The sequence below is a fragment of the Haemaphysalis longicornis genome, unplaced genomic scaffold, assembly GCF_048455015.1.
Source record: "Haemaphysalis longicornis isolate Haplotype H1 unplaced genomic scaffold, Haemaphysalis longicornis Haplotype H1 scaffold_10, whole genome shotgun sequence".
Taxonomy (NCBI): Eukaryota; Metazoa; Arthropoda; class Arachnida; order Ixodida; family Ixodidae; genus Haemaphysalis; species Haemaphysalis longicornis.
The window spans coordinates 63,909,117-63,929,348 of NW_027526204.1; the positions used below are offsets into that span (position 1 = coordinate 63,909,117).

The 20,232-nt window shown below is 45.6% G+C and overlaps 1 protein-coding gene across 2 annotated transcripts in view; it reads left to right on the plus strand.

Moving 5' to 3' along the window:
- The window catches only part of LOC144157765 (thiopurine S-methyltransferase-like), a 35,033-nt gene extending 15,313 nt beyond the window's left edge, over positions 1 to 19,720 (plus strand). For both annotated transcript variants that reach the window (XM_077688530.1, XM_077688532.1), the window contains 4 exons: positions 4,339 to 4,413; positions 6,345 to 6,430; positions 16,241 to 16,285; positions 19,537 to 19,720. In XM_077688530.1, coding sequence (XP_077544656.1) covers positions 4,339 to 4,413; positions 6,345 to 6,430; positions 16,241 to 16,285; positions 19,537 to 19,643 — 313 coding nt within the window. In that variant the 3' untranslated portion in view covers positions 19,644 to 19,720. The remainder of the gene's footprint in view (positions 1 to 4,338; positions 4,414 to 6,344; positions 6,431 to 16,240; positions 16,286 to 19,536) is intronic.
- Positions 19,721 to 20,232: the final 512 nt, after the last annotated feature.

A 20,232-nucleotide genomic window follows, 5' to 3' on the forward strand; every position in this document is an offset into this window, starting at 1 on the left:
CCTGGAAGGGTTGGAAAACAATAAAGAGCTGGTTGGAAATATTCATCGGTTTCGATTCTCGTAATATACGCAGGCGTACTATTTATTCCATTCGCTAGCGAGCATACCAAGCCTTCAACACTGTTTTAATGTCATAATTTTTCGCGTTGAGATTCAGTTCTTTATGATAACGATGGTTACGATAGAAATTCAGAGCACAAAAGCCGCCTTCGAGTACTCTGGGCAGCGTTGTCTCAGGCACGATCGCCGTGCCGTACCACAACCCTTCTCAGGGTATTTGCATGTGAATAAACAACGAACGCGGCGGATATGCACCTTTGTGCACGCAGCCTAAACGAATTCCAATTTGTGAAGAAGGGAATGTATGTCGTACAGCCTGAAGAAAATATCCACACGACTTTTGTGAGCATCCCAAACATCCACAAACCTCCTAATAAGACGTTTGTGACAATGCAGAAAAATTAATACGTTGGGCACAAAAAAAAGAACAACATTCCTCTGGTACAAGTCAACAAGAACGAAGGAAATAGAAGACAGCCGCTTTATTTCCTGCTGTGCGATGCGTGTGTAGGGGCCCGCTGCTTGGTACGCAGCATTGAATATTGCCTCCATAAGAGCATCTTAAAATACTGTAGGGAAGCCTACGCATTTTGAATACTTATCGAGGAGCTCTGATCGCTGAACCTCGCAGATAAGCTAGAAAGGACGAGTTACACACGATCTTCTGACCGATGCTCTGAAGCAAGTTTTCTCTCTCCTCGCGTGTTGCAAACTTGTGCGAGATTCAGCTTGAAATTATTCAGATGTGTCAGAAGGGGGCAACAATAACTGAATTGCTAGGAATATGCTTTTTACTGCTCTAAAGCTTCAAAGCGCGTTACTTCTAGCACAGGCACTGCTGGTCATCACAAGAGGAGTGTACAGACGACAGCGGAACGAGTCCCTAAGCCGACGTCAGAGCCAGGGGGCGCAATTCAAACATCTCACTGCCAATAGGCCACCAATCCTGACAACAAACGCCCTCTCACGTTTCCCTCCAAAAATTTCACGGAATATCCACCACACTTGTCTTCCCTCTTACCGACTTCGCGGCTAAAACTATACTACCTTCCTTCCTCCTCAATATCTCTCCCTGCATACTCCCAAACCAATCCCGTTCCTACATTCCACTTCCTTCTCTCTTCTCTCCTGGGGACCTAGCCCTATATAAAGTGTGCCAGCCAGGCGAGGTTTGCCCTGACGAAGGCAAGTTTTTTGCTCAAATGTTGGCAACAACCATGGTTTATACCTTGTTGGAAGTTTTAGTTTCTTACATACATACATACATACATACATACATACATACATACATACATACATACATACATACATTCATACATTCATACATACATACATACATACATACATACATACATACATACATACATACATACATACATACATACAGACCAACAGACAGACAGATCGACATACAGACAGAAAAATCGAAATTTTCGGGTTTAAGTAGCCCAAGAAAGACTATTGTCTTTAACAAACACGCGGTTGTTTCTTGGGTATCTAACTTGCCAACGCATGCGAGTGTAGGATATCAGCAATCGCTACTCACTGCAACGGCTTATTTACGATGATGCTGATCTTGCACATAATTTACTGTAAATATTGTCTACTTGTTTTGTTTTACGTGCCTTCTAATCTGCGACTTCCGCTTCAACTTTTCTTTTTATTTTGTATTACGTTCACTGTCGGCAATGTACGTTTGGGGACCCACTCCGAGAAGTTTTGCTCCTATAGTTACAGTTCAAGGGCCTTGTAGACAGACCCTTTTAATGAGGATGGCATTCCCCATTCAGCAACTTGTTTAGCACGAACATTCGCGAAAGGTTTTAGAGCACTCCAGGGTTTTTATTTCATCGAAAAAAATGTTATCCCCATAGGGTTCCTAATGATTCTTCCCCTGTCGGCGTGGCTTGGCAGGATCTGCGTGCAAGGCAAAGTTTCCCCGTCAATAACGATACGTCAGAATAATCTTCAAAATAAAGTAATAGAGTAACCTTGTCAAGCCAGTAAGTTGTCACTTGATCCATCCCCCTATTTATCTCTAAACTGGAAGCTGAAAGATAGTAACGAAGTTTATGTTTCTAAGTAAAGCCGCTCGGTACTTACTTTAGCGCCATTAAACCAGTTTTGAAGTCTCTATTTGAAATTCAATCAGTCTGGCTGTTGTGTTTCAGCAGAGCCTTCACGGCGACGCTTGAAAATGAGTGCACATTTTGTGACTGAATCTGCCTATCACAAGGGTTGTAGTAACTGCCTTTCTTCTTCGGGTGTAGGTTGTTCACGAATAAAGGGAGTGAGAGAGTGACTTGACATACATACAGATCAACCTTAAGAGTCCTGAAACACCGTAAAGACGAATAATTTGAACTGTCTTCGCAGGATTTGAAGGCGTGCTTATTTGTGATTAGGCTGTCATTACTGTGCACAACACGATACTGCTTCACGTACCCATGTGTCTTTTTATAATGCCGGTTGTGGAAAGAAAAGGGCTGAATATTAAACCGAAGCTTTCCATACCTTAATGATGACGGCGTTGCCTGAGAACGCACTGCAAGAAAGCCGACTTTGATGAACGTCGGTGAAGCGAAAGATGGTTGAAGCGCCAGCGTTTCTCTGGTCGGAAGCCAATGTTTTCAAAGTCCAAGGTTAAACTCGTTATGCTAAGAACGCACTGGACATAAGCCATCCTACACAATGGGCTTCCACAAAGGCACATTAGGCACCTCACGGGAAGAACGCTCCCCGTGGTCGGAATGGGACTTCGGTCCCTCGTGTTGTGAAGCCGACGTCTATCCGATTTCGTCATTCCCACACGGTCGAAGTACTTTAAATTTTAGACTCTGGCTTTGACTCAGGTAGCATGGGAAAAAGCTTCGCGTTTTAAACAACTTTCGATTAAGAAATGGGCTCCCAGCCGAAAAAGGCGACAGGGGACGGAGAATAAGCTGTGGCTTAGCTCGGCTATGCCAGGATATACCTAGCGTGAGTTAAGGTTCAGCTGGTTATTCTTAGTTTTCCTGGTTGTCTGCGATTAACTTGATTTTCATGCTTACTGCTGCTTCAATGAAACACACACGGTATGCGCATTATGTGGCACATGTGTATTTATTAAGAAGCTCCGTCCCAGCGTCACCAATCGCCCAAGAGCTAAGCTGGTTCTACAGGCGCACGCCAGTGCTGTTGCGAGGCACAAGGCATCGGTTCCACCCCCGGCCACCCCTCGTATGATCATCAAGTGGACCGGGCCGACACATGCGCTCTTGCACAGCACGGCTCGCAAGGAGACACGCGGAACTGCTCAACCTCGGCCAGTGTAGCTCACGCTACAAAAGCTTCTCTAGTTTGTCGTATTTTTGCGTGTCGTACTATTGTCTTGTGGTATTCTTGTCACATCATGGTTCGGGTGTTCTGTCACGTCTCGTGTTCCTGCCCTGACTTTGATGTTGAGTCGTGCCGAATTTCTTTACTGTCGTTATCCTGATGTTACATCGGAAGTTGCGCATGTTTTGAATGGTATTGCCATTGTTAATAGCAGCGTAAATGGCAGTTCTGTTGTCACTTCAGGAATGTTCGTCGTTCAGAAAGTTGACTTTGTCGTTACGAAAGAAATGTGTGCCGTAACAACAAATGGCTGTGTCGTAACAAGACCTTTATTGTTACAACAAATTTTTTGTCGTACGACAGGAATTCTTGTTACGTTCTTTGCTGAAATCCTGTTGTAAGTCTAGACTGGGCGTTGGTTATTTTTTGCAGTTACTAACTGTACACACTATGTGGCCGTTTAGTACTATCGATGTTAAGGAATAATTGTAAGTCAAAAGTATGTTTAGTGCGAAAGGAGGAGATGTGGACGCCCGTACCGATTATTAAAGCACTTTGTTCCTTACCGAGCTGGTACGAAAACTGCCCCTTATGAAAATAATGTTGAATATGTATAAGCATATCAATTTTTTCCTTAAATTTCTGCCCGTGGACATGAACAAACGAAAAGAGGGCAGACGTCAATACAGCAACGAGAAGAGGGCAGTCGTCAATACAGCACACCACAAGTATCGCAGTAAGCAAGAACATTTTAATTTTTAGTTCAAATTTGCACTACGTCCAACCTAAAATACGTCAACTTCTTCATAGCCTGATTCGGCGACAAAATATTACAGAGCACTCCTACTAGACATCCTCTGTAATTTAAGCTCGCTTTGCGCACTCATATGAAGGCGCGCTACATTTGTAGTGCGCTACAATGGGCGCTACGTAAAACAAGTAATATTTCCTTTCACAAAGGGAATGTACCGGTCTCTTTGATATCGTCTGGGACAGATCTGGATTCACGGCCATCAACGAGGACGACCGAGCGAAGTGAGTCTCATTCGATATCCCTAACCATGTTGATGCCTATTACGCCTTACTTTGCATCAGTCTATAGGAATCATAACGGCGTAACTTTATGAAACTATTTTCACCAAAATTACTGTTGCGTCGGGCGGACCGGGCAGCCGAGCGCACGCACCACACTCCCGATCACAGACAATGGCGGAATTTTGAGTATTGTCAACTTCATGTCCGCTTCAAAGTGTCCACACTAAGCGAGCCCTCATTGGCCGAAAGTAGACGATCAGACATGACACACATGATCAAAAGGCGATGTCATTGGTCAGTGGACTCGCAGGTGCAATTACGTCACCACTGAAACTGATGCAAAATGGACGTTTTTGAAACGGATACAACTCCGAATTCTTCCCCAAAACTCTCTTTATGAAGGGTGGTTGCGCATATATATATATATATATATATATATATATATATATATATATATATATATATATATATATATATATATATATATATATATATATATATATATATATCTCCAAATGTTGACGTATACAGAAAGATCCCAGACACTACGAGGTGACTCCTGGTGCTACTGTACGGCGCTACAATTAACTTTCTTATAGCGGACAACGTCGCTTCGTTTTAGCTATTCGGGGCATGGCGAGTGTTAGCCCTGGCGATAAATTTTTAAATTAAATTTCTATTACTTGGTTTCGTAGGTTTGTCATTGTGTGCAGACTTTATCTGTAGAGCTTTGTTCCGTATGCCACGAACACAATCTAAATCAATAGCGGGGTACAGATAATGGTGTCAGGCTGTACTTCATTAATCTTTTGCGACAAGAAGCCCTCTTGTGCGCTCTTTGTAATCAGTGCAAATGGTGTTTCACAGGACCTGTTTACCGCCATGTTACATAATTAGCACACTATAGCATATTCCCAGAAAGCTATTGTTTATTCTTCAAAAAGAACGTCTGAAAATCTGAACTGTGTTATTCTTTTCACTTGTATGCTCAGAAGAAACGTTTTTTTCATTCAGATACCTTAAAGGCCCTTGCAGGGATTACGTAGGGGGGAGCGCGGTAGCAACAAGATATTTCAGACATTTAAACGCAATTCACAGATAAAGGCAACTTGTAACATATTAGAGGTTACCAAACAATTAAAAATAAAAATAAAATAGAAAAATAAAAGAGAAGAAGCAGGAAAAAGAAATGGAAACAAAAATAAAAGCCCTCAATACAAAACCTCAAAATTCAGTTCATGTTGTAAAAAAGCACAAATGTCTGTTTTTACTAGGAATGCGCATTCAGATTGTACTTCAATTGGACAACAAACGAGTGGGGATCACAAATAGGAGCAGTTTCTTTTGGCAGCTTGCTCCAGTGATAAATGGCCAGAAAAAGCGGTAACTGTCGAAGGACTATTGTGCGTGCAAATATGGGGCGGAGTTTGAAGGGATGGTCGAGGCGCGAAAGAATCAACTCCAATGAACAAAGAAATAACTCAAAGAATTAACTCCACATAACTCTAATGCACAAAGTGAGGCCATTTGTTCCGACATTTCCCTCGCATGCACGTGGCATTGCAATTATTTCTGACATGCTGTAGCCACAGTGACAGCTAATAACCAGACTAAATACCTAAATGACAGCAGTGTCGCTAGTTCGGTGAATCTTTCATGAGATCGTAAAGAACGAAAGGTTTCCTAACCAAGGTGGATCTAAAGAGTTCCCAAGCATCATATATGTAATTGGGCCACATTGACTACATCGCTTTAGAAAGACGAAAGTGTGTTCGTTACGGTGGCGAAGTTCCTTCAAGGTCCTTTTTCTTGTAATCGGTGAAGCGGCATAGCGCCTAAATGATTCTGGAAGTCGTGTGCTCGACCCCGGTGGAACGAAGAAACCATCCCTGATTGCATCGTGTTGGTGTTCCTCATTACACTGTTTTTAGGTACGCTTCCGTGCTCAAGTCCCTCCTGGCGCCCGGCTTTTCTTACGGCATGTGGACTGTTGTCTACGATGCTCCGTCGTACAAGCGTAAGTGCTTGGGTCAGGTTTCTGTTACTCCCTATACAAAAGTCAATTAGATCAAGCGTGTGATTCAAGTCAGCTGCAGTGTTTTATTGGGTTTATGTATATTTGGCTTGTTTCACAATGTCAGTCTTATGTCCATTCGATGTCGAGCCTCAACCTTCGTAAAGCTCTTCAGTGGCCCTCGGCGACAGCAACTTAATAGGAAGGCAGGTAGGAGCCCCCCGACTTCAGGCGACAGGCAGTTGAGCTTCATTTTCTCACCCTCGGCAGCTGTTAAGAACAGGTGGGCCAGGTTCCCGTCAGTCACAAAACACATCATGAGCCATTTTAAAAATTCAGTACATGTTGAGCTGAATGGAACCGCTTTAGGAGTGGTTTTTAAACACGCGCACTGCAGCTGGGGACACCCTCCTCATCTGGGCGCCCGCTCACGCTTCCATGGAGGGCAGCAAATACGACCACCAACAAGCATGCCCTCTCCGCTCCACCGATAGCGTTCCACCATTACTTGCCATGGCTCGCTATCAAGCTCAAACGTTGCGTGTATTTTATCAATATAAGTTGAGCTTTAAGCAATCATTCTTCAGGTTTTCTTTATAATCTTCATGCGAGAAAAAAGACAATGTAACCATTTTGTTGAGTTTGTCTTTGGGAGCGAAAAGAAGCCATGTGGCTATCCAAGCCAAGTAAGAGAGGAAAGCTGCACCCATGACAGCCCGCGACTTCAGTGACAAATTTTCTTTTTGTAGTATACATTGTTATGAAACTCAACAGGACACGCCGCTGACGAACACATCGAGAGTCTCACTGGCGCACCCACAACGTCAGCACACGTTGCTTCTGGCGGTGTGCCCAATCTACCTTCTTAGCATACGTGGCGTTTTCTAACGCAATTGTAAGAGACGAATTAATTAAAACAATACTGGCACAAAATTTTCAAGGCGAGATAACTTGTGAGATAGGTTGGTGGGAACAAACATGCATCATCTGCAATAGAGCCTAGAACATATTTTAAATCTATTTTAAAGTGCGAGTAACGCAACCGAGCACCCAGCGGATGTCCTCGCGAGATCGAGATCTACTTGAATGCAGAGTAAATAACATCCAAACACGTCACGAGTGTGGGTTGGCCGCTTCCGCACTGCCAGCTTTTCTCGCCGTCTCGTCGCTCTGATTGGAAGTCGGTGCTTTTGCTCTAGAGGTACAAACGATCCGACCGTTGGCGGCGGAGGAACCGGGATTTTGTTGGCTCATCGGGCTGCTGGCCGTGACCTAAGTTCTACAGCGATTCGAAAACGCGCCGGAACATTACAGGCGCACTGAGGGAGCCGCGTATACCATCACCAGGGTCGCTTTGCAGTCGTCGGCCGCGGCCACGGAGTGGCGCAGGCAGGTGCAGGTAGCTTGAGTGATAACTTGTTACCGCTCCACTAAGTGGGGCTCATGGCAAAAACAAAGTTGGGATACGAGGAAGGAGGTAATACAGTGACGTCAGATTGCACTAAAAATTGTCATCTACACCGGTTACGAGAGCGGCAATCAAATAAACGCTGCAGTGTTAAGAAAGACCTGTGGGCATACCGGCCGATTTCTCCCAGCGCGCGTCACCCCACCCACTGCCTCGCGTGTCGCGCGTCGTTCTCCAGCCTCGGCACCAATTTGTACTCGCATCGCCTGCATGACGTCGACGGTCGCTTTTTAATTAAGGGGGTGACGAGATCAGTACGTAGGGGAATCAGCAGAAACTGCCGCCGACGAGGAATCGACAGTGCTACGGCAGCCCTGCTCTGTGACATCTGTCTGAAAGTCACGTGGACAGCTTTATTTATACAAAATCTAAGCTTTCGCGGCAGCCGCTGAAACATAAACTGCGACGGGCTGCATAAAAAAACGTATCTAATTAAACAACCGTCGCACGCTGAAGTAAATGAGGTTTCCACATGCCATAAATGGGCCATTAGCTACTCATCGCAACAAATAAAACAAGATGCAAAATGTTTGTGTCAGTGCCCCTTTAAGCTAATGAGAACACATAATTTTCTCATCAAGAATCCCTCCTCCACTACGGCGATTGGGAATTCACCGAGGCGGTCTCTTGGGCGTACTTATGGACACGAGCGAATAACAGTGCGATCTTTCTACAACGCGGCTGCCACAGATGGTCCGGTTAACATGTGTGGCTCGACGAATAGCCACCAAAACTGAGGAGTCAGAGGAAGGGAAAGGGGGGGGGGGGGTGGGATCGCGAGGCCTTCTCTCTGGAGGCGTCTGTGTGGTCGATGATGGAGAATCGGTGTTTAAAGCGAAGCTTAGTCCTCTTACTAATGTAGCCCACGCAAAACCCTTGCACGAACGTCAACTTTCTTTGGAGATGACGATGATTGTGGGGAAAGTGAATGGAGACGAAAGTGCTTCCTGTGTTAGGAATATAATATGGCTCCCCCGCGTTACGACGCCAACGCCTAACTATTGCGCCATTCTGACAATTTTCTTTCTTTATTCGCACCATTCCGGCAGGGTCGAGCCACTTGGGATCATCAGGCGTGTAATTACGGCTGTAGAGTAAGTCACCCAATACGACGAAGTGGAAACCTTGGCCACTAAGGGCTCTAGGCTGATTAGCTGTGCATGGATTGAACAGAAACATGCTGATGGTACCAATTCATGGGTCATCTTACTGCTAAAAAGCTATTAATCTCGTCACCCCTGTTGATGCCAGGCGTAAAGTACCACCATCGACGCCATTATCGTCTGCGCTCTGAACAAGCGTGATCCGAATTTTCTCAGTCGTACAGGGAAGCATAAAGTTTAAGGATGGCCGTCCACCACAAATTAGATGATTCTACAATGCACGGAAACACTTCACTTTTAACTTCACGGGTATTGATAATTTCTTGCATGCGAATTACGAAAAATGCATAATAACCTGTTCTGATTTCGACATCACGTTCACCACAATTTCCTACTGCCGGTCGTAACGGGAATCGACTTCTACGTGGGCGAGCACCGCAGCAGGATGGGAACGCCAGAGCATACATTGGCTATGTCGAGAATCTCTGCCGGAGCGCCAGCGAGACAATTACTGATGCTGACCCGAATATGCACGTTATAAAGGGACCTAACGAATACGCGTTCTGTCTTCTCGTTTCAAGAACTCAAATTAGGGATCGGGGTGATTAACCCGGGCCAATGTTAGCATTACAGCGCCCACGACGGGAATCCTTTCGTCATTCATTGCGCTCAAGCGAAACACTCGATTCCCACGTTCGTTTCTGAGCATCTTTTACCTTAAACGAGAAACAAAGGCTTTGTCTGTGCAGAGTCAGCGCGTCCATTGCCGTTAGTGCCATTTGCAGGATGGAATTAATCACACCTGCCTCACTGCTGCAGGTACCACCAGAAAAAAGGTCACCGAAGCACTACCATGTCCTAACCTAAAAACCCGCTGCTGCAGCATTTCTGACGCATCTGCGAGGCAACCAATTTTAACGTGTTTTGATTGAGGCATAGCATGGTCTGCTCATCAGGGATCGAAATACAAGTTAATCAGCAAAGTTAACCAGCAAGGTTAACCTAACCAGCAAAGTTAACCAGTCGGTGCAGTCGTGCTGCGCGCTCATGCCGAGGCTATGATATAATTATGAGCCCAGCGTCACATACACACGGCCGCTGCACTTCCATAAACTCGATGCCGCCTTGTGTTATCTGTACCAACAGAATATCAACAGAATGTCAACGAAGTAGGTATGTAAATAACAGCACAATGATTTGGCGTCACTTACATATCTGTGTAAGGATCACGGTGCAGAACCGATATTCAGCTCAAACCGAGGAATCAAACCAATTGTCGCTCAGACCCAGCAAGCGAGCGACAATCTGACACGTATTATAACGAAGTGTGCAATACAAGTCGGAGGTAAGGTCGCTAGACAGGATACTGGTAAATTTTCGCGGGAGACGAAAGAATTAATTAGGAACCGCAAAGCATGACAACAACCATCGCAGCTGACACAATAGAACTAGCAGAGCTTTCGAAGTTAATCAATAAGCGTAAGACAGCTGACATACGGAAGTATAATATGGAGAGGCTTGAGCATGCTGTAATAAACGCAGGCAACCTGGAAGCAGTGAAGAGGTAGGCGTCTACGTTTGGGGAAAATCAAATGTATGCACCTAAAGACACGCAAGTCAATGTCATCACAAATAGGGATAAAATAATTTTAATATCCGAAGAGTTCTATAAAGATCTATGCAGTGGCCGCGACATGAAAAACAATACCGAACGAGGAAGTAGTTAAAATGAGGTAGACATCCCACGAGTAAAGACAGAAGGAGTAAAGAAGGCTTTGAGAGAAATGAACAGGGGAAAGCTGGTGAGGATCAGATAACAGAAGACATCTTGATACATGGCGGAGAAATCGTACTTGAAAAACTGGCAAACCTGTACACGCAATGCCTAACGACCGCAGGTGTACCGTAATCTTGGAAGAACGCGAACATCATCCTAATCTATAAGAAAGGTACATGATGCACTTGAAAAATTACAGGCCGATCAGCTTACTGTCAGTCGTATACAATGTACTTACCAAGGTAATCGCCAACAGAATCTCTGCAACCTTAGATTTTAGTCAACCTAAAGAACAAGCAGGGTTCCGTAAAGGTTATTCAACAATGGACCATATTCACACGATCAATCAGGTGATAGAGAAGTGCGCTGAGTATACTGAACCCCTATATATAGCTTTCATAGATCATGAGAAAGCATTTGACTCGGTCGAAACCCTAGCAGTCATTCAGGCATTACGGAACCAGGGGGTAGATGAGCATGATGTAAGAATACTAGACGATATTTACAATGGGTCCACAGCTACCATCATTCTCAGAGCAGTAAAATACTTATATGGAAGGGCGTAAGACAAGGAGACACAATCTCCCCAATGTTATTCAAAGCATGTTTACAAGAAGTATTCAGAAAATTGAATTGGGAACAGGTGGTAGTAAGGTTATTGGAGAATACCCCAGTAACCTCAGATTTGCTGATGACGTTGTCTTTCTGAGTAACTCGGGGGAGGAATTGCAAATCATGCTTACCGCACTGGACAAACGGAGTAGAACCGTGGGCCTGAAAATTAATATGCAGAAAACTAAAGTAATGATCAATAAACTCGGGACAGCAAATCGTTTTGAGATAGGTGGTGAGACAGTGGAAGTGGTAAGCGAATATATCTGCTAAGGCCAGGTACTGAATCGCTGGCCTAAAAATCAATATTCAGAAAACTAAAGTAATGCTTAATAGCCTCGGGATAACATAGCGGTTTGAGGTAGGTGGTGAGGCAGTGGAAGTGGCAAGCAAATACAGTAGATTCTTGATAAACGAAACTTCAAAGAACCGAAAAAATTAGTTCCGTTTAACGGGAGTTCCGTTTACTGAGATAGATCTGTGAAAGTGCAAATTTATGTTGGTACACACTCATAATACGATTTCATAGAATTTTAAGCCCTAGAAGGTGAATGTAGCTGATAGTTTTTCAAAAGGCAAGAAAACTACAAGAGGTTTAGGCACAGCATTCACAGATCTGATTTGAGAATAATGAGTCGCTGTGCACTAAAAAGGCATGATTCTTTTTTTGTTCGAGTTCTTGCAACTGCATCTTCACGGAGGGCAGAGGCCTCAACTTCGCAAGTGCTTACAAGCCACCGAATGTAGAAGACAGCAACGCGATAATGAAGCGCGAATAGCACCACGATGAACCCTGTAACATCGTCGTCTTGAATCGAGACCGAACGACGCGAACAAGAACTGCGATGTTGCCTTTGTTGGGCTAACATGGCTGACCACTAACGAGATGAGGCTTACGAAGACAATGAGGCTAAAAAATACGCAGAGGAAGAAAAAAAAACGAAACACCCGGAACAGTAAAACGCTCATTCTCATGACAATGGGTTTAACAAGGAAGAAGTTCCATTTCTGGTTCCGTTTACTCGGTGACGCGCAAATGTTAGTTCCAATTAACGAGAGTTTTTTACGTTATCTGAATACAACACCAACCAACTTACACGCTACTGTTCCGTTTAAGCGGCAATTTGGTTAAGCGATTTCCGTTTATCGAGATTTTACTGTATATCTACTTAGGCCAAGTACTGATCCCGGATACCAACTATGGGGAAGATTGCATTCGGCAAGGATTCTCCAAAAATGAATGGCACCCTACCAGTATCCTTGAAGAGGAAAGTGTATGGCAGCTGCATCTTACCGGTACTCCCCTACGGGGCAGAAACATGCCCAGGCAGCACAACAAGTCTGTCCCACGTGCCTATGGCCGCATTCTGGCATGTCCGGCCAGAATTCAGGTTCTGGCAGCCACTGCTGAACCGTTAAACAGCCAACATTTGGCGACCAGCACTTCCGTATTTCTCCGGCCGCCCGTGTTCAGACATACAGCGGCAGGTACGTGGCAGCCAGATGTCCAGTTTACTTTCGGTGGCCAACGTTTAGAAAAAGAACGGCCGACGGACGGCCGTAGGGCATCCGTTTTTCCTTCGGGAAACAGTGTTCAGACGAAGCGCGGCAAGCGTCCTGCCACAGAATATTCGTATTCGTGTGGCAGTTGTTATTCGGAAAAAAACTGGCCTGAGTGCGGCTGCCGTGCATTTGCTCTCTACAGTGAACCGCGAGCGTCCGGTGGCAGGATATTCGTTTTCTTCGGGCAACCGGTGTAATAAAGGAGACCGGCCTGCGTACCGCGCCAGAATGTAGGATTTTCATTCGGTTAGCGGTCTTCGGCCGGATCGCGACAAGCGAATTCTGCCGCAGAATAATTGGCAACCGGTGCTCAGCTGGAGATCAGCCGACGTAAAGTCTCAGGTTATCCGTCGTTACTTTGGTAAGCGGTGTACAGACGAGAAACGGCACGCGTCTGGGTGCCGAGGACCCATGGAATTTTGGAAACTGGCATTTCGAAAAAGCCGCCAGGGAGCCGAGCGATGCAGACGCGTTTTTCATCCGCTTGGTGTTTCTACTCTTTAAATGAACGAACTTCGTTTGTCAAGCAGTAATGAGCGGTACTAGGTGAACCGGCAAGTTGCATGGACTCACCGGAGATTACCAGTTAACCTTTTAGGCCATCGGAATACCATTTATTGCCAAAAGAAGACTGTTCCGCACCGACGGGTCAGCTAAGCCTCGCCAGTCGCAGCGCAACTACGCCTCGCCCGCCGGCCTCGTCGAAACATCACCTCGACGGCATTTACCCCAACGAGAAATGGACAGCATTGGAGACATCGACGCAGCATAGTTGTCCGACTCGAGATGACCCTGGTTCGCCGAAATAAACTGGCCTACAAGGGCGTCGAGCAAGCGGCCACTACGCAGGAGCTCCACTGGCGCCATATCAGGGACTCCCTACAAACGAAAGGCAAGGGCGCGCAAAAGCGCAAGTTGCCGCCAAATGTTCTGGTAATAATGCGGCAGAAAACATTTTTGTATTACGTTTTTCGTACTAAATATATAAGAGGCCACGCTTGTGCATTTGTAGGCTCAACTTCGTGCCCTGCACTGTTTTTTGATCTAATTTTATGGCTTCCTATTTAGAAACAAGTGTTAGCTTATATTAGCGATAACAACAGAGCCTTGTTTAATGACGAAGCATGGATTTTAAATTAGTTGCTGTGTGTGATGGTGAGCTCAGCTACACTTACGATACATATTGCTATGGTTGTAGAAAGTGCGCATGGGCGACCGGAAGACAAGACAATAAAAGTTGAACGTTTGCGCTAGTCCTGTCCTTTCTGCATGTGTTGTTTTTTCGCGCTAAGTCCGTGTTTATTCACCAAGATGAGCCAACTCGCCCAACAACAACTTCTTCCAAAATGGCGGGTTTGTGGTGTTCACAGTGCGACTGAGTCATCTGCTTGCGCTGCATGCAGTGGTCATCCACCGGCCTCAGTATCGTTACGTACTGTGGCTGAACTCCAATGCCCGTAGCATGGCCGAACTACCGGCAGCTTTTGTTCGGCTGGAGTCCGACGACCGCATCTCGGCTGACCTCCGGTAGCCGTACTTCGGCCGCACATGGGTGGCTTTCGAATGGCCGGAGCCCTACGGCGGGAATCTGGCCGTATGAACGTAAGCCGGTCGAACGGCCCCGACGGAGAGTGGCCGTTGGATAGCCTTGTGAGTACGATCGTGTACGGCAAAAAGGCCCATATTTGGACACGGGGCGGACACGTGTGCCGGAAAAAGGCCGGATAGAAAATCACTGGTCAAAGTATATCGCCTTGAGTTAGGCCAAACGGTACTGTGCCGCCTGAGTGGAGGCGCACTAAGAAATTTCAACTTAAATCAAAGACGACTCAACGAGCAATGGAACGGAAGATGATAGGTGTGACATGAAGGGGCAAGAATAGAGCCGAGTGGGTCAGGGATCAAACGCGTGGACATGTTAATAGAAATTAAGAAGAAGAAATGGGCGTCGGCAGGGCATGTAATGCTAATGAAAAAGAAAGCGCCCATCTCCCCGCGAGGGGGACTCGAGTAAATGCGTCGCATAGAGGGTGGGTGTATTGCGTTAACGTTTAGTGTTTGGGGAGTTGGTGGTAGTGAATGCGTAGGATCAGCAGCTTCTTGACGTAGTTTGAATGAGTCAAGGATATAAGGCGCGTTCGTAGCCTTTCATTCTGTGTTGGTTTTGTGGCGCAGTGGGAAGAGCACCACGTACCTCGCGTTCCGCCCACAGGTAGCAAATGCGTTGTATCAGCAGCTTCTTGACGTAGTTTGAATGAGTCAAGGATATAAGGCGCGTTCGTAGCCTTCCATTCTGTGTGGGCTTTGTGCCGCAGTGGGTAGAGCACCATGTACCTTGCGTTCCGCCCGCAGGGTCGTGGGATCGAAACCAGGCGCCGGTAAGTATTATTTTTTTATATAGTGTAGGGGGAGGGGTGCGGACCTGTTGTTGAGAGCGAGGAGGGTAGCGTGATGCGGGAGAGGAGGAGTGGGGGAGAGGGCGCACCTGGAACGGCACGCCGACAACGCCGGGTGACATCGTGAGCTAAAGAAATGCGCTGCATTTAAAATAGCCGTTGGTCATGAAGGGTTACAGTGCGGATCTTTAGGGAAGGCAAGTGTGGCAGTGGACGGCAGAACGTTAGTTGGGCAGATTAGATCAAGAAGTTTGCGGGTATAAATTGGTCGCAGTTAGCACAGGACCAGGATAACTGGAGATCTAGGGCAGGGGTCCTTGCCCTGTAGTGGCGTAGACAGGCTGATGATGATGAGGATGACAACGACGACGACGATGATGATGGTGGGGATTAGGATGATGGCATAACTATGTATCAAAGATCTCAATCTGGCGGTGTTACGTCCGACTGTTTTGCATGTTGGATAGCCGGATACACGTAATCGTTTTTCAAAGCAAAGCTTTCTATGTCTCACTGATGGCGTTCGTTGTCACTTTAAAACTCACTGCAGAGAAGCCAAGATTGCACAGCGAGTTTCCCAAAACGATGATGATGATAAGCGAAGCCGCACCAAGCGCCCCAAGAATAAAAACGCGTCCCGTGGTTGTTGTGGAACCTGGGTCCTTAATGTTATGAAGGCTACGTCTATCAGATTGCTCCCCTCCGACACGGTCAAACCCGTTCAGCTTCGCGTTTCAACTGCTCTTTCCTTAAGAAAGGGGCTTTGAATGTTGTTCGGTTGATTCATCACACTTTTTATGTTAGGATGTGTGTGTGACGACTTTTGAGATTTCTTATATCAGGAGTTGAAAGACGTCGTGTATACAAGGATTGACCTCTCAATATTTTTTTCAGTGTCCCCACGGAGTACAGATGAAGCCACGCTGCGGGAGTACTTCGGTAAGCTTTGCGTGCATATTCCCGTTTCCGGGGGCTTTCAAAATTCACCCAAGCAGCTACACCCTAGCTGTGAACAAACATCGACGTGTGTTTACCGAAGCCAGCTATCCTGATGCAGACTGAATTGTAGACCATTTTCGCATAGTGGGAGTGGGAAGAATTTCTGGAGCACAGTCGTGTCAAGTCGAGCTCTTGTTGATATTCCGGCGGGTGTCCGCTTTATGGACGTTTCAAAATATTTAAATTTCCCCCGTTTTACTCCCGCAACGTGAAGCATTTATTCACTCAATTGTCTGAAAATGCCCACCGTGGCTCACTGTCTGTATGGACTGCCAGGGTGTGGTTTGTACGGTATGATTGTACAGTATGATTTGACGGTATGAAACGATATGATTTGTACGGGTTTACATGATTAACCTAAACTTGCGTACAGCAATCCTTGGACCAAGAAAATGGGAGCGCACAGGTAAACGAGAAAGGAAAAAAGAGCGAACCAGGCTAGGTGAAAGTCGGGCGCAGCTATAAGGCACTCTGCAATAGACCCCGTAACAATGCCAATTCCCATACGATGGGGACGGAGCGCCATATTTAGCATAGTGACGCATCCACCGCGTAGGCGGGGATATTGCAACTCAGTCAAAACCGGCGACCGGAGTCAATGGCGGCACGCCATCGACCAAGCAATGGGCGCAAGTGTGGTAGCTTGAGCATTGTTGTCCGTGTCCTTTCATTTTTCCTTTCATTTGCCGAGTTATCAACGCTTCCTATGCGTCAATTGCACCGCAGATCGTACCCCCAACACGCACTGCAGGGAACCCAACTTTACATGCTGTGTTTCCGCAAAGGTCACACGATGATAAGGGTGACGATGATGACACGAGAAAAAACGCCTTCTGTAGTGGAAATCCTACATCGGTCCCTCGCGTTACGACTGCAGCCTCTATCTGGTACGCCAGTCCGACATGATGAAAGCAGTTTGAATTTTGGACTTCGCCTTTTTCTCAGGCTTCATGAGGGAGAGCTTCATCTTTTAACCGTCTTTCTCTTAAGAAAGGCGCGTTTCGCTTTTTCAATAAAGAGCCTTCTCACTCTCTCTCCACGCGCATTTCGTTTGATGCTTGATAACTATTTGCTCAAGTGCCAAACGATACCGCGCCCTACTACTCTGAAGCCTTTGTGAATTGATGCAACGTTCGCAAACCACCTCTGTCACGTTACAATTTGTCGACCTAAAGACACACATCAGACGACAGCTTCGTAGCACATGGCAATTACACTGGAGTCAACAAAGAGACAACAAACTACATGTAATAAAACCACAATATGGACGCTATACAACTGACTCACACAATAGATACACTGAGGTCGCCCTGGCTAGGCTGCGGATAGGCCACACACATGTAACGCACTCCCACCTGCTCCCTGGATCTTCGGGACCCATGTGTAGCAGGTGTAGAGAGGGCCTATCCCTACTCCACACACTAATCACATGCAAGGCACTTGACACAACATAACACAAACATTTCCCTGAATTATACAGACGACACATTCCACTGCACCCATCACACTTTTTACCCGACGCACCAATGTTTTCTGGTCAACGTGTTCTTAAGTTTTCAGCTGAGGTAAAATTTTTCAGCTCTTCTCACATCCCGTGTAATCATCATCGGGGCCCTATACACCAGCTATCTTCATTGTCTTTTGTTTTGCGCCACTTTTACTTTTACTCACGGGCTTGAGCATTTACGGTCTCATCAACCACTAAATGACTTCTTCTGTGGCACGTTTTGCCCTTGTTGGCCTTGCGCCATTAAACACCAACCATCATCCTCATCATCATCATCATGTTAAAATTTGCCGAGCCTCTGAATACATTCCACAGTGGCCACAAAGCCACAATGTCCAAGTGCAAATCTCTCGATGGTTTATGTGACATGTAAAATGTAGGCACGCATCTTCTCATACTAAAAAGTACCTGAACTTTAAACAAATCGAACTCAAACCAATCGATCGCAAACAAACACGTGATTTCGTGCAGAGAAAACTCCTAATTTCAACCGTCTGCCTAGTTAGGTCAAAACAGCTCTGATTTTTTTATCCATTTGTGGAAGGTACCAGTGAAATTGATTTTGTGACAGACAACTGAATACGGAAGTTTGAATAAAACGCATCAACGATTGCTTTTTTATTTCGTTTCCTGTTGAGCCCCATGTTTCGTTAGGTGTTAACAAATATATTGTTCATGAACAGTGCTCCCACTGTAAATAAATGCAAAATTGGTTCGTCTGTATACACGTATCAACAGTTCTTTATAGACGGTGAGTTACGCAACGAAAAAAAAAACCACTAAAGCTGATGTGCAATGATGAGATAACAAACTGTGGTCAGTTCCACATGTTTACTAGGCCCTTTGCGGAGTATCCCATAATAGTTTCCACAAACGTGCAAAAAACGACACGATCATTGCAGGTGGTCTGCTTCGTTCGTGGCAGTAGTAACAGACGCCTGAAGGCATGCCGTATGCCTTAAAACCTTAACGTTTTTGTGTTGCAAAAATGTTCATACGATAGTCAGGCCACATGGAAATATGTGGTTATAAACTCTAAGTCCTCTATTTATCCAAAATGGTAGTCGTGAAACAGGAAGTCTTCCGATGCCCGCACATGCTAACATTATCATCACTAGAAGACTGTCATTCCAACCATCACCATAATAATTCAGCCTATCTACGCCCGCTGCAGGGCAACGGCCTCTCCCGTAGATCTTCAATTACCCCGTTCCTGTGCTAATTGTGTTGCGAGCTGTTACAATCTGTTCCGTTACACGGTTACAAAACTGTAACCGTGCAGGAGTCTGCGAATAGAATCGTCATCGACGGTACAAACAACGCTGGAAGATTAGGCTGTCACAAAAGAGAACGGGATAAAATTAGAAGAAGTCAGTGTCAGTGAAATGGATAACATTGCTCGTCCAACTAGTTGCTGACCCTGTCGGGGCGGGGAGGACGTTGTGAAAGAAGGAATCCTATGGTTATCACGCATGCTAACAGTATTGTCATCAATATGTAAATAGAATTCATAGTTTTCGCTTCACGTAGCGGTCCCTCACCTTCTGTTTCACCACAAAAATTGTCTCGTTACCTGTTCAGAAATCTTGCCACGCCAATACTAAATGCGAGAACGAGAAAACTAAACTATTGAGACTTATTTTCTGTGTTCTGCTCCTTACGCTAAGTGTTGCTTTTTCTTCAGGGGATGTCGCGAAGATTGCCAAGATTGACAGCTACGTTAATGAGAAAGCGGTATTTTTCAACGGAACCGGGCCGGCCGAATACTACCTCTGGATTATGTCCGCATAACCAACTCCGGCACTCGAGATATTTGCTCGAAGAGTTCACAGTGGTGACTCCCTTTTGACGTAGCAAAATAAAAAATACAGAGGAAAGGTTTGCAACTGTTAATACGTTGTATGTTTACGTTCCCACAGATCCGCTACGATGCGGACAAGATGGTGCGGCCCACAAAACCAGGATGTCAATTTTGAGGCACCCATTTTTAAAGGCAGTCTTTCTTGGGGTACTTGAACCAGAAAATTTTGGTTGGTCTGTCTGCCTGTAACGCGAATCAATCACACGGCACAAAGTGAAGCTTAAGCTGCACAATAGGTTTGTGTATCCACAGCCAAATCTGAACGTCTAAGTCCGGTTGCAATGTTCATACTTGTGATCATTGCTGATCAAGAACAAAACATTACACAAATATGAGGCAGAAAATCAAAAACATGAGCTGTATTTGCAGTTTTCCTTTTCAACAAATTCATGCAATATTGAATCAAATGAAATACTGCCCCTACTTCATAAAAACATTTTACTCATTTGCCTGCTGTTTCCCGCGCCACTATAGCTTCTAGTGGCATTTTAAGAATTCCAACGGAAACAGTTACTAGAG